We start from the raw sequence: 13,683 nt of genomic DNA on the forward strand, positions 1-13,683 counted from the left end.
AGGAAACCAAGCAGGTGTTTCAGCACCTCCTCTTTCGCACATATACATGCCATGTAGCAGGTTGCAGCAAAGCAAGACTCCCTCACACAGAATCTGTATTGCAGACCGCAGCAGTGCTAGCTCACCTCACACACAAGCAGTACAGCGCAGTTTGCAGCAGTGCACGCCTCCCTTGCCCACAATCGAGGTGCAGTAAGCGGCCAAGCTTCCAGCGCACAAATAACATGCACAGCACATGTAGCAGAAGTGCACAGAAGAGGTGGAACATGGCAGCAATGCAAGCCTTCCTTCTCACAAACAATGTGGCAGCAGCAGAGCAAGCTTCCCTCACATGCCCCATAGTTACAGATCCCTAAAGAGCACCTGTAAGTGTGAACAGTTTGACAAGCCTCCTGAAATGCTAGATGAGCAAGCACAACTGAAAATATATTTGCTTAAAATTAAGACTATAAACATCTGCACATAGAGAGGGTCCAATTTTGCATATCTAATCTCTGTCACACAGCTTCATTATGGTGTCTTTTAAGGCTTTTGCTTTGGGCACTGGACAATACGGCTGTATGGCGGCAGATGAGCCTCAAGTCAAGAAGATTGTATTCCCCTTTTCCCTGGAGCCTCGGAGGGTTAGTTCGCCGCAGAGGTGCATGTTTACTGGGGTAATAGGCACAGTGATTACCCAACTTGACTTCTACTCCACGCTGCTACTAAAGTCGGTTAAGTCCGCTTGTTGTCATCAGGACTTGGAGAGCAGTTGAAAGACTGACACTGTGTGTCTTTAGTCTATGTTGCTGGATCAAGAAAGTGTGTGCTAGGGTATCTCTCGATCACTAGGTAGCCATGAGAGCTTGTTACTTATACAAGACCAGCCTCCCGCCACATTTTATACTATTCTAGTGAATAGACCAGGTGGTATCTACCTTCTGCAGGAAGGATTGCCCTTCAAGGCAGCAGGGATAGTAAGAGCATCCCCTTTTCTGGCAGATTGTCAGGATCCTGCTGTGTCCTAGAAAGAGACTTTGGCTTTATAGTGATTGGAGGAAAGGTAGCCAATCACTTATTCGCTCTCCATCCTAGTCTGTTGCATGTTTTATTTCTGCTCTCCTTTTCTGCAGCCTGATTCGAATCCTGGAAACTGCTGGGCCTTCCGTGGCTCCCAAGGCTTTGCTGTTGTCCGGCTGTCCAGTCGCATCCGCCCCACAGCGGTCACCCTGGAGCACATCCCCAAGTCACTGTCGCCCAAGGGCTCCATACCTAGCGCTCCCAAGGACTTTGCAGTCTACGTGAGTATGAGCAAGACAAAAGTGGGGAGAGTGCAGGGGTAAACTGGTGTAAGGTCAAAGACCAACGCTTCCTCTGTATGTGTGGGCAGGACAGGTTTTGAGGATATACGCGTTATCACATGTTGTGTAAAGTGTCTCTGTGTATTTCTTTTAGTTGCCTGAGAAAACTTTGAAAATAGATTCCTTTGGAATCCTTACCTCTGAAATCATCTACGGAAATTAAGCAATACAATGCTTTGCATTAGATTAACGATACATTCAAACGAAGCCATATGGTGATTGTGATGACCTTACACTAACCCTCAAACTACCCACAGTATTAGTCCCGACACTGGCCTTCTGCGTTTGAATTGTTGCATCTTAACTTTTCCACATCTATGGGAACATAATTACTCTAATGCAGGGCAGTCCGGCATAAGAGCAGGGTGGCCGGATCTATGCCAGCTTTTCATGATCACCACGTAAAATAAATTCACATATAAGGAATCTGGATATAACTCATTTACATAGTAGGAGGTTGTCCTGAAAATCTGACATGGATCCAGCCATTCTGGACAGCGTTTCTCTAAGGTATTCAAGTGTCTATGGAAAAGAGTTACTTTAGTGAAACCAAGGGGTTTCCTTGGTGCGGATTGGCTGGAAACAATTCCTCCGGTACACTGTAATATGGAGTTTTTTTTTTACTGATCTAAAACGTGTGTTTGACCCCTTGATTAACAATTTTGTAAACCGTCAAAACTCCAAAATTCTGGGAAATGAAAATGTTCCCCCACGTTCCCTCATTGGTGTACGTACAACTTTATTTTCCCATAAGTTTGGAGTAAACTATTTGCAATAGATTGTTTTGATTGGAGAAAAGAGGTAGATGTGACATACCATGGTAAAAGTTTGAAGAAAGAAAGATCAAATTTTTCCTCCTTTTAGTAAGAAATTGAGTCACCTTAAAAATGCCCAAAACTCCTCAGGAGAGACTCGCACAATCCCCTACCTTCCTGCTAAAGTGATCTCCGTTCCGTTTTCTTTATTCTGTAAAATTTGTAAAGGAATATAAGGTGCTGTACAGAGCAACCTGGCAAAAAATATTTCTCTTATCTTAGTTGTTTAAAAAACTAATAATAACGGTAGACCTAGTCTGAAGATGTGTTACAGACAGCACAGTGACTGTGGGTCTTTCCTTTATTGTTTAAACAAGCATTGACAATGGGTCCGGACCTGGCAAGTTTGGAATGGGGTTTAATGAATTTTTTTGCAATATAAATTACAAGTTTAAAACATAATAATAAAAAATACCAAGGTGGTGTTTGGCTTACCAGCTCTGTCACTGGAGTGCAATGCGTTTCTCTAAGGTATTCAAGTGTCTATGAAAGAGTTACTTTAGTGAAACCAAGGGGTTTCCTTGGTGCGGATTGGCTGGAAACAATTCCTCCGGTACACTGTAATATGGAGTTTTTTTTTTACTGATCTAAAACGTGTGTTTGACCCCTTGATTAACAATTTTGTAAACCGTCAAAACTCCAAAATTCTGGGAAATGAAAATGTTCCCCCACGTTCCCTCATTGGTGTACGTACAACTTTATTTTCCCATAAGTTTGGAGTAAACTATTTGCAATAGATTGTTTTGATTGGAGAAAAGAGGTAGATGTGACATACCATGGTAAAAGTTTGAAGAAAGAAAGATCAAATTTTTCCTCCTTTTAGTAAGAAATTGAGTCACCTTAAAAATGCCCAAAAATACTCAGGAGAGACTCGCTCAATCCCCTACCTTCCTGCTAAAGTGATCTCTGTTCCATTTTCTTTATTCTGTAAAATTTGTAAAGGAATATAACGTGCTGTACAGAGCAACTTGGCAAAAAATATTTCTCTTATCTTAGTTGTTTAAAAAACTAATAATAACGGTATACATAATCTGAAGATGTGTTAGACAGCACAGTGACTGTGGGCCTTTCCTTTATAACCATTGTTTAAACAAGCATTGACAATGGGTCTGGACCTGGCAAGTTTGGAATGGGGGTATAATGAATTTTTTGCAATCTAAATTACAAGTTTAAAACATGATGATAAAAAATACCAAGGTGGTGTTTGGCTTACCAGCTCTGTTACTGGAGTGCAATGCTTTTTAATTAGATGTGCACATGGGATCGGACAAAATGCCATCACTGACAGTACAAAAGACCAATGGCTTAATTGGGCTGATCCATTGCTCCATGTTTTATGCAGTGATAAGAGGAAGCCATATGTGAATGATGGTTTAACAAACCAGTGGCTGAAGAGGGCAGACCCACACCCTTAGAGAAACTACATATTTATGTTCATTTATTTGTTGTTTTTTCCATTCCATGAGACTGACAAGACTTCTAGAGCAGTCTTTAAGCCAGACCTGAGAAAGCAAATAGAGCAATAGGCATAGTTGAAAAAGACTTGTCAGTCTTCCCATTTCTCCACTGTATAAAAAGAGAGAGACCGCGAACATAGTGTATCCAGCCCTAAAATATTTAGACTGGGAGAATCGTCAAACAATTTCAAAATACTGTTCATCAGTGTTGCAGTTTAATGTCTCTGTACATTCCTTGTTGCTGTTGCCCTAAGGACCCAGCTGAGGGCAAAAAACTATGAACACCAGAGCTTCATTGGTCTTTCCACTCTCTTCATCCTCTGTCTGGGTGGTTGGAGTGCTGACCTGATGGCAATCCTTCCCTGGTGCAAAGATTCGAAATAAGTGCTGTAGAGCTTAAAGAGCGTTCAGGCTGGATCTTTCCAGCAGTGTTGTGTTGTTGATCAGCAGTCCTTCCCCTTTGATGAAAAAATGAAAATCAGCATGACTGCCTTAGGTGCAGCTGCCAACTCTAAACTCACTTGTGTTTTCCTGTTAGTCAAGACGTGTTTACTAAGCCTCTTTTAACTAGAGAATAACTTCCAGTAGGTTATAAAGTAATTCTTCATACTCCTCACTACTTTATCAAGGTACTCGGTACTATTATTTCCCAAGTGGATGACTTCAATATAGACATTGGCAACTTACGGTGTAATTTTAGTGTTTTGCAGACTGAAAGATGTAGATCCATGAACGAACAGGGAGTACTCATATTAGCCCTGCTTCCCCAAACAAAGTGCACATACAGAACTATTGATATTGTCCAAGAAACTCAATCCAAGATAGCACTTGTTGTCCCATTGTGAGAGTCACATCATGTGTGCATGTTTATTTTTGATTGGATGGGCAATCGCAGTCTCATCATCTTATTTTTTAGGTAATTTTTGTGTTTTTCGCCTAGATACATTGTTTATTCATTCAGTTCCTGTCACTGAGCTAATATGAAATTTCTACACTAAAGTGTGCACATCTTTGACGTATAGCTAACAAATATTTCTCCTTTTTTGTCTGTGTAACATTGTGTTTGGAATGTATGTGTTACATGCTTAGCTTGTGTCTGCCACATTGACAGATAGCTAGTTGACAAATTGTCATCCCAGTATTTATTCTCTTCCTGTTTTGAGACCACAAACCAGTTTAAAATGATTGCTGCAAGACTGCAAAGTAGCTGACTAGGCCATTACCATCTTGGTGGCCCTCAAATTTTTAATATAGGGGCAGATTCTCAATCCAAATTGACTGTTGCATGGCTATGCACCCGAGAGGGATATTGCTGATCTGGTAGGTATTCCATTGCCGTAGAATGGGGCAACTCCTAAATCTTAATGGCTTCCAAGTGGATAATTATTATTACACTTGTCTTCTTTGTACTGGGGTGGGGGGAAAGACTTGATTTAATTTGTTTGCCATAGGACTGTTCTCTTAATTTCAAATGTGATGCATTATCACCCCACTCTTGCCTCTTTAAGGGACATGAGGAGGAGACTCAGCGCGAGGGGACATTCCTGGGCCAGTTCACGTATGATCAGGATGGAGAACCAATCCAAACTTTTTGGTTTCAGGTAAGCAACAGCGGAGATGCGACAGAAGGTGGTGGGGATGAGACATTGGGACTTCACCCATTTTGGTCGTCTTTCCTTCAGCCCTACAGGTGAACCAGAATCATTCCGATTCCGATCTTTAACTAGACCATACAGCTCTAAAGTTGACAAGCAATGTATCTCACTGCAGATCCATTGCGCTTCTATCCCCATAGAAACTGTGATATATTAAATACTGCAGATAGGATTGTTTTTTCTAACCCAACCCCCTTTTCCCTGCCCCCAAGTCCATAGGCAACCCCACCCAGCCTGTGGAAAAAGGCTACAACTTGTGTGTAGCCTAACTTGTATTTCTCATGTAAGTGCCATGAGTAAACCTGCATTCCACCACTTGCACCTACTTCAAAGTGTCCTTCCTCTCCTTCGCCTCACCCAGAAAATCACTATTATACTCCTCGTGATAATATCTAACATCGACTACTGTAACATCATCTGCATTGGCTCCCTAATCTATATTTAAGATCCAACTAGTCTAGATTCACAATGACGGTGTCATATTTGGCCTGAATGTGCTCTGACAAAATCTCGCCACCTTTACAGGACCTTCATTGGCTCCTTGTGAATGAAAGAGCTAATCTCAAATCACTATGCTTCATGCACAACGCATTGCATGGCTGATAACTAGACTACTTGTCTATGTTTTTCTTCCCTTATCTCCTATCCAGAAGCTAAAAATGTAACAAACACAACTTGCTGTTCATTTCTTCATTCCGATACATTCAGTTTGGAGGCAGGACAATTCCAGTGCATGAACATCCCTCTGGAACTTCCTCCCAAATCATCTAACGCTTGCCCTCAGCAGATTTGGAAAACTGCTTAAATACTCACCTTTTCAAACAACCCTATGTTAACCTCTTTTGCTTCCTGTACTAACGCCCAACCTAGACTGTTTAGACGCCTAAAACCATTCCATGCCACCCACTAAGACTTTATCATCTGCTTATAATTGTCATGAGATCATGTGGTTTAGAATTACTGTCAGTCTATTCAACTAGACCCATCCATATTGTGTGAATTGAAGCTCCTAAGAAAACCCTAGGTAAATAAAATAATTGTGTTTTATTTCTGCAGGGGGAGCCCTTAGCAACATATCAGATAGTGGAGCTGAAAATCCTCAGTAACTGGGGTCACCCCGAGTATACCTGTATTTACCGCTTCCGGGTGCACGGAGAGCCAGAGGAGTGAGACCAAAATAGTGCCCCGGCTCCTATGGTACGCAGAACCGTCGGACCAGGATAGGAATCACAGCTGAGAGACTGTTCGGGTATATCTTTTTTAAGGTGGAAGAGCGGTTCGAAAAATGCACTGATAATGCCTGGAGAATTGTTAAGGGTTTGGGGGTTCGGGGAAAGGGGATTTGAGCTACTTTTCCCATCTAGGACATGGGAAGGACAAATGTTTTGATAGAGGCCATGTTTGGTTAATGTTTTAGCAGCAACCATTAGAGATGTCGTAGCTCCTAGCCATGTGCTAAAGATTGCTGTGTGCACACAGATTTGTCCAATGTGTTGGCCGCTGCCTGATTTCACTGTCCAGTCCAGGTTACCATGTGGCATAGTTCCTAAGGTGCAGGTCTGCGACAAAGGGTACAACATAGGCCATCACAGCTTTAAAAAACAAAATGAGAAGCCTTTGGAGAAAATTGAATGTTTGGGGATGGTGGGAGGCGGGCAAATGTTTACCATATAAATTTTGAATGTGTACGCTGTATTGTAAGCACATAGGGGAGGGAGCTGGGAAGAATCAAGTCTCTTTCAGCCCCTTCCTTCTCATTTTTTTGCTTCTGTTTTAAAGCTTTAATTCAGTGTTAAGATCTTATTTATTTTTTTAGAGACTGTATTTCTGTATTGAAGTAGCAGGAAGTTCCTCAGTGTTAGTTTCCTGCTTCCCAGGATTTTTCTCTGTTATTGAATAGCAGTGCAGAGCAATCTTCAGTGTTTTTCCCTCCCAACTTGAGAAGTGGGTTGTGGACCACGTGGTCCTTCCTCCAGCTGCAAAAGATCTAGACATTAAGCTTTGGGATCATGCGAGGTACGAACCGGCGACTGCCACAGAGCTTACTGTCAAGGTAAATGTTAGATCCCCATGGAGAGCGTGGCTCAACTTGTAATATTGTGCTTTAGTCTGTTCCTCTGGCCACAGTTACTAAGCTTTGCCTTCAGGATGCTTAAAAGTTGACTCAAGGCGATTGATACAAGGCTTTACATTAATGATTTTTTTTCGCCTTGCCTATCAGTAACAACCGATTTTGCTTGACATTGGCTTATACCTCAGCAATAGCCGAACATAACTTGAAACGCAATATATTGACCCCACTAAGGTAGGCCCACAAACTGGAAGGTAGATTACATTGACCTATATCCACATAAGTTGTGTGAGGACTTGTATAAAACTATTTGGGCCTGAAAGAGACCTGTTCCCATTGGGCACTTACTGTGTTCGCGTCTGCATCAGGTCCATCCAAAAGGTGGGGCAGGAGCAGGGACATTATTCCCCAGGTCGCATGGTTTTTCAGGGCCCCCGTTCTCATCCAGCAAAATCTATAGATTTTGAACAAGTCTTCTTTGTTTATCAATGATGAGGCAAATAACCAGCTTACTACTGGATGGTGTCAGATGCTGAACCTGGTGTGTTTTCACTCTCCCTGGTGGATTTTTCTTTTTATCCTGAAAACAGGTGCTTGTGCTATGTCTGACTTCTATAAGTGATAACCCCTGCAGGGGCGGGAGCAAGGAGTGCTGGCCCTCTGACAGGTGTGGGGTGCAGGACACCCCACTATCAAGACTTTATACCTCTCATGCCAGGGTTTAGTAAGATATAGTACTGCACTTCAGGAAGCACACCAGGCTGGAGAGGGTAACATCTTGGCATCAACAAAATATAACACAAGGGGGCAGAGAAAGAAGGCGTGCCTGGTGGGGGACACCCCTCAACCCCCAAAACAGGAAAAAACAACCTTTAACAATTTACAAATAAGATTGCTGCCTCTGTAGACCTTGTTGATCTGATAACAAAGACCAAGTCAAAGTGGTGCTACAGTGTAAGAAGACCCTGTCCCTCAGGAAGTAAGCACAGCACAACAGATAGCACATATATTTGGCAGGCCGTCGTATATACCTGCGTTCTCTGCAGCTGTCGCTGTAAGTGAGGGGAAAGTTTGAATAAAGGGTCACAATGTTTAGGTTTGTACCTACTTCCAATGACAGTAATGCACACACACACACACACCCTTGTGCTGAACGTATCAGCTTGAGCCTGTGGCGAGAGGGGTAGGTTTTTTCTGTTCTCCCTCCCTGTGTTTTGCCCTGTTTGATTATTATGTGTGATATTATTTTAAAGTGTGTATAATTCTTACATATGTTGTTGGTGTGCCTCTGAGTTGTTCTACAAGCCCTGCTTTCCTCTCTGCAGTTTTTGCTTTTTCTTCCACCTTCAGCTGTTCCTCTCCCTTCGCTTTCCCTCCCCTCCTCAACTGGTACTGTTCATCTCTCTCTCTCTGCAATCTCTTGCCCCCTTAAATCCACTCATTCCTCACCTCAGCAGTACCTGTCCCCCCCTTTACTCTCTGGGCCACTGCTCCATTTCTTTCTCTCTCTCTCTCTCTCTCAGCAGTTCCAGTCTTTCACCCATTTTTCGTGAACCATTTGACTTTCTCTCCCCCTCAGCTGTCCCTTCAACCACTGGCGCAGGGCTTGTTTTTAAGGTATTATATTGGCACATATCATTTGCACTTGGCTTAGCTTTCCGAGGCGTTGACATAAAGTCTGTAAATAGATTTTTCCACTTCTGCAACAGGACTTTCACCACTGCCGATTTATACTTATAGAGGAATTTTTGTTACTATGAAAACTGATTGATTGTTCTAAGTGTTCCCGCCTCAAGCTTGAGGCTCACGCATTGCTCCCTCATGTATGAGAACCTAGCTTCTTACCTTCATAAAGGGAATTTAGGCGCCATCCCCTCAGACAGGAGCCCAAACATCTCACCCTTTCACAGCAAACCTTAAAGTCTTCACATAACATGGGGAACCTAGTGTCTTTCCCTACCACAAGCCAAAACATCCAAGTGGCCTCCCTCACAAGGGAGCCAGAGGGTCCCTCCCTCACACTTGGCATGTGAGGACCTCTTCAAGCAGGTAGCCTAAATGTCTGACGCTCCCACTGGAGACCCTTCTGTCCCATCCCCACACTAAGACCTTGAGAGTCTCTTCTTCACACAGGGAAAGTGAGCACCACCCCTAATAAAAGCTCTAACATCACGTTCTCACCCAGAGAGCCCTAGTTTTTGCCTCTTCCTGCATAATACTTGCACATCTTACCCTCAAGATGGGAGCCCGTCAGTCGCCAACCCACCCTGGAGCTGTAATGTCCTGGTGTCTCATTTCTCATACACAGACCATGAAAACCTTCTCCGCCTCCTGCCACCACCCACTCCCCAAGGTATCACGCCCTAACACAGGAACCCTAGACACCCCCCATCTTACATAAGAAGGCTACGCATCTCACCTCTACGCAGGGACCATGTGCATCTCTCATGCAGGGAGCCCAAGCACGTCTCCCTCATACAGGGCTCCTGGGATCACTACCTTTTTTAGACAGACACCCTGAGCATCTCACCCTTAGAGAACCAAAAATTCCCTCTCTTGTACAAGGCTCACACAGAAGGAGCAATTGCGTTCCCCCCCAACACATGAACATCTTCACCTTAAACGGCTTGAGCATCGCTCATTAAAAGCCGCAAGCTTTTCTAAGGTGAGGGTCCCGTCCTATAGTGAAACAAAAATTCCTCGTTGTGCGTTTTTTATGATGCAACTTGGTTGTTTTTAACTAAAACTGCCATAATACTGCATTGTTTAATACAGCATTTATGCCTATGCAAGCAAAATAAAATCACAGGAAAGAGAACAGTTTGGCTGTTATTTATTGTTTTGTTTGTGCTTTTTGAGAATACCACATATAGGATAATAGCATCTATATTATGCGGGTATGAAAACTTTTTATTAATGAATTGTAAATGTATTTCTGACGGATACTTCTACAGCAGATTCCTCACCTCTTGAATCTCCTCTAGGCATCAGACCGATAGGTGGCGCTTCAGCTCTGATTCTACCCTGGGATCCACCCCAGACATGACATCACATAGCCACATACTGTGGCAACACAGCACATTAACATCAGTTGCTTTTTTCCCCCCATCTTTCAACCAGATTCATACTCTGCCGCCTCTGAGAGCTTTTTTGCCCTTTTTCTGACAGGATGTCTGCTGCAAATGTCAAATGTCATTCCTGCAACAAAAAGATGTCACTCTTGAACCTGTACAAAATGTTTCTCTGGTGATTGAGGCCTAAATAGGACTCTAAGTCATGTGGCACGTGTCACCTCACACATCTCAAGGTCATAAGGAGTGGAAAACCAGGCTTTTTATGGTCCACATCCAAGACGAATGCCTGGCTTGTCCATGCTCCAGATCCCATGTCAAGTGCACTCCAGCTCAGCTGCAAGTAGGCCACTTGCAAGAGCAAGGACAAGCCACCCACAAAGAAGCACCACAATAGGGATTCCTTAGCTTCTAGATGTCTCTTCTGGTCAAGGGGAATGTCTTCCAGTATGGCAGGTATTCCTCTCCCACTCCCCGCTCAACATCGCCCTTGGAGCCTAGTTTGGTGGACATCCGTCCTGTGCTGGAATCGACCCCTGCAAGTTTTAGCGGCTGCTGGAGAATGGCAGTGGCATAGATACCTTCCCTGAGATGGATTGGAGTGTCCTTCGAGACTATCTCTGAATTCAATTGCAATCTCTCACTTGGGCTACACCTGTAGTATTAGTACAAGGCGAAGTTCAACTAGATCCTGACCTCCCAGACAAAGGGCTGGTGTTACATATTAACGTAATTACTCGATGACACACCACACCATCTGGGTTCATATAAATCCAGGCTCTTCGGATCAGTTGCAGAGACACCGCTTGGCCCCACCACCATATTGCTACTAAGTAGCGTACAGTGTGAGGTTAATTTTAACCACTGTATATAGTTTACTACAGGTGATTAGGATACACATTCACATTGCAGGTAACCATAACATACTGATGAATTTTGGAATTTTTCTTTAATATGCAGAGTTTTGTTCCCTAAATTGACTGCATTGAATCTTTTAGAATGTATTACAGTATTTCTGTTCCAACTGTATGCAACTGTGCAAAAACACTGGTATGTCTGCACCATATCATGTAGTGTCACATCATCATACCAGCTAAAATTATAACCAGAGTTTAATTATGTTTTTCTAATTTGTCTTTCTGAATCAGTTTTCATCATGATAAGACCCATACGAGAAACTATCACAGGGTTGAAATGCATCAAGGTACAAAGAGTTGCACTACGTGTACCAAGGATATGGTGCTTTGTTCCCCATATATTTATAAACATTTATCACTTTCAATGCATTCCACTTGCCCGCATCACATGACCTGGACTCCTCTCTTCAAGAGGGAACGTAACACATTGATACCTGCAGGTCTCTAGTTTTCTGTGAATAGATTGACCAGTTCTTGAATGGACTGACTAATTTTTTACCCTTTCCCTCATAAGACGCCTATGAGAAACTTGTTTTAATTTATTGTGGTGCTTTTCATTTATTTATGTACTTGTTTAGTTTATTTTTACCAATGGTGGTGGCGCTTTCCATTTTCGCATAAGATTTGGCATGATTATTTCACTGATTTTCAAGGACTGAAATTCTTTTTTTTGTTTTTTTTAAAACTTTATTTATTATTTTCCAAAAGAAATACAAAAATAAAGGTAAGCATACATATTGAAAACATACAGATGATTCATAAGGTGTCACTCTAGTCACAGATACGTAATACATATTAAGCCGAACATACTCAAATGTCATTCTTGGAATAGGGCTAAAGGCACGCAGAGGGGCATCATACCAATAGCAACACTCAGAGGTAGCCAAGCCCCGCATTGATATCAACTGGATATGAGCTTCACCCGATCTCCCTGAGCAACAGGAAGACATGGTCAAATGAAACAGGGGTACCATACAATGTGTTATATAAATCAATTGACCAAGTTTGGGACCGCGCACAATCCTTCAACCAATTCCCTCGGGAACCACTGCATGAGTAGGGGTAGTTTGGCCCCCGGCCATGGCGCCAATGATATGAGCGGTACGGGCCCCAAATGTCGATGGGTCTGGATGTAGAGGGAACCATGGTGGAGTATTCTGTACTGTTAGCGTTGCAGTGCGCCATGCTCCGGAGCCAGGAACTGTGTAACGGTGGGCGACGGTCACACCACCGCAATGCCACCTCGCGCTTAGCCAATAAAAAAACTCAGCGCCGCCAGTCTATGCACCGCCCTCGGAAATTCGGCCATGTATCCCAAAAGGGCAATCTCAGGGATGGGAACCAGATTCAGGTGTAACATGTCACTAAGCGTGCTCTGCACCCGGGACCAATAATCATGGAGCACAGGGCATGACCACGAAAGGTGTGCAAAGTCCGCAAATGGTCCACCGCACTTGGGGCAAGCGTGGGATCTTGCTGGGTCTATTCTATGCAGTCGCGCTGGAGTGTAGTATAGTCTGCGTAAGAATTTAAAGTGTAGGAGTTTGTGTTTACTATTGAGAGAGATGTCTTTGGTCGCTTTGCAGCACCACGTCCACTGATAGTCTGAAATAGGGTAGCCCAAATCCGCCTCCCATGCGGCCCGCACTCCCTGATCTGGGGAAGGGAGAAGGTCGCAGCACATATGATATAACTTAGATACTAAATGATTGCCTGATGGGTGTTGGATAAGAAAGGTGAGGGGGGTCATCTCCTCAGGGGGGAGGGGGAACGAGGAGAATGAGGCCCGCAATAATGAGCGCAGTCTGGTTAGCACAAAGGAGTCCATAAACGTTCTCTCCGTAAAGCGGTGATCCTCTGTAAGTGAGAAAGCATAACCGTCAGGGAACAAATCTCCAACGGTAGCAATGTGGAATTTGGTCAGCGTTTGCCGTACTACAGATTCCCCAGTTATTGGTAGCCAGGTGGGATTGGGCAATTGTAGGGTCGGGGAGTACAGCTGTGTAAGGCCGATAAGTCAGCCCAGTCTTCCCCACGCCCAACAGGTCGATGAGACAGTTTGAATATCTCGAGGGTCTCTAGGAAAGCCCGACGGCAGAGTAGTGGAGAGCGATTCCGGCAGAACCAAGTCAGCTTCCGGTTTCAAATAAGTATTCCGAGCGTCAGGGTGGAACCATGGGTATGCATAGGAACACTGTGCCACCAAAAAATAAAGGTAAAAATCAGGGACACCAAGTCCGCCACGCTCATACGGGAGCGTCAACACGTGCCAAGACACACGTGGAGTCGTGTTACCCCACACCAACCTCAATAATAAAGAACGTAACTGTGCGAAAAAAAATTTAGTGAGGGGTACA

General features: G+C 43.7%; 1 protein-coding gene across 1 annotated transcript in view; it reads left to right on the forward strand.

Annotated features, from left to right (window-relative positions):
• SUN2 (Sad1 and UNC84 domain containing 2) overlaps positions 1–10,146 on the forward strand; it is a 131,268-nt gene extending 121,122 nt beyond the window's left edge. The window contains exons 16-18 of the mRNA XM_078650227.1: positions 1,113–1,280; positions 5,121–5,213; positions 6,324–10,146. Coding sequence (XP_078506353.1) covers positions 1,113–1,280; positions 5,121–5,213; positions 6,324–6,437 — 375 coding nt within the window. The 3' untranslated portion in view covers positions 6,438–10,146. The remainder of the gene's footprint in view (positions 1–1,112; positions 1,281–5,120; positions 5,214–6,323) is intronic.
• Positions 10,147–13,683: the final 3,537 nt, after the last annotated feature.

The sequence above is a fragment of the Lissotriton helveticus genome, chromosome 1_1 (genome assembly GCF_964261635.1).
Source record: "Lissotriton helveticus chromosome 1_1, aLisHel1.1, whole genome shotgun sequence".
Classification (NCBI taxonomy): domain Eukaryota; kingdom Metazoa; phylum Chordata; class Amphibia; order Caudata; family Salamandridae; genus Lissotriton; species Lissotriton helveticus.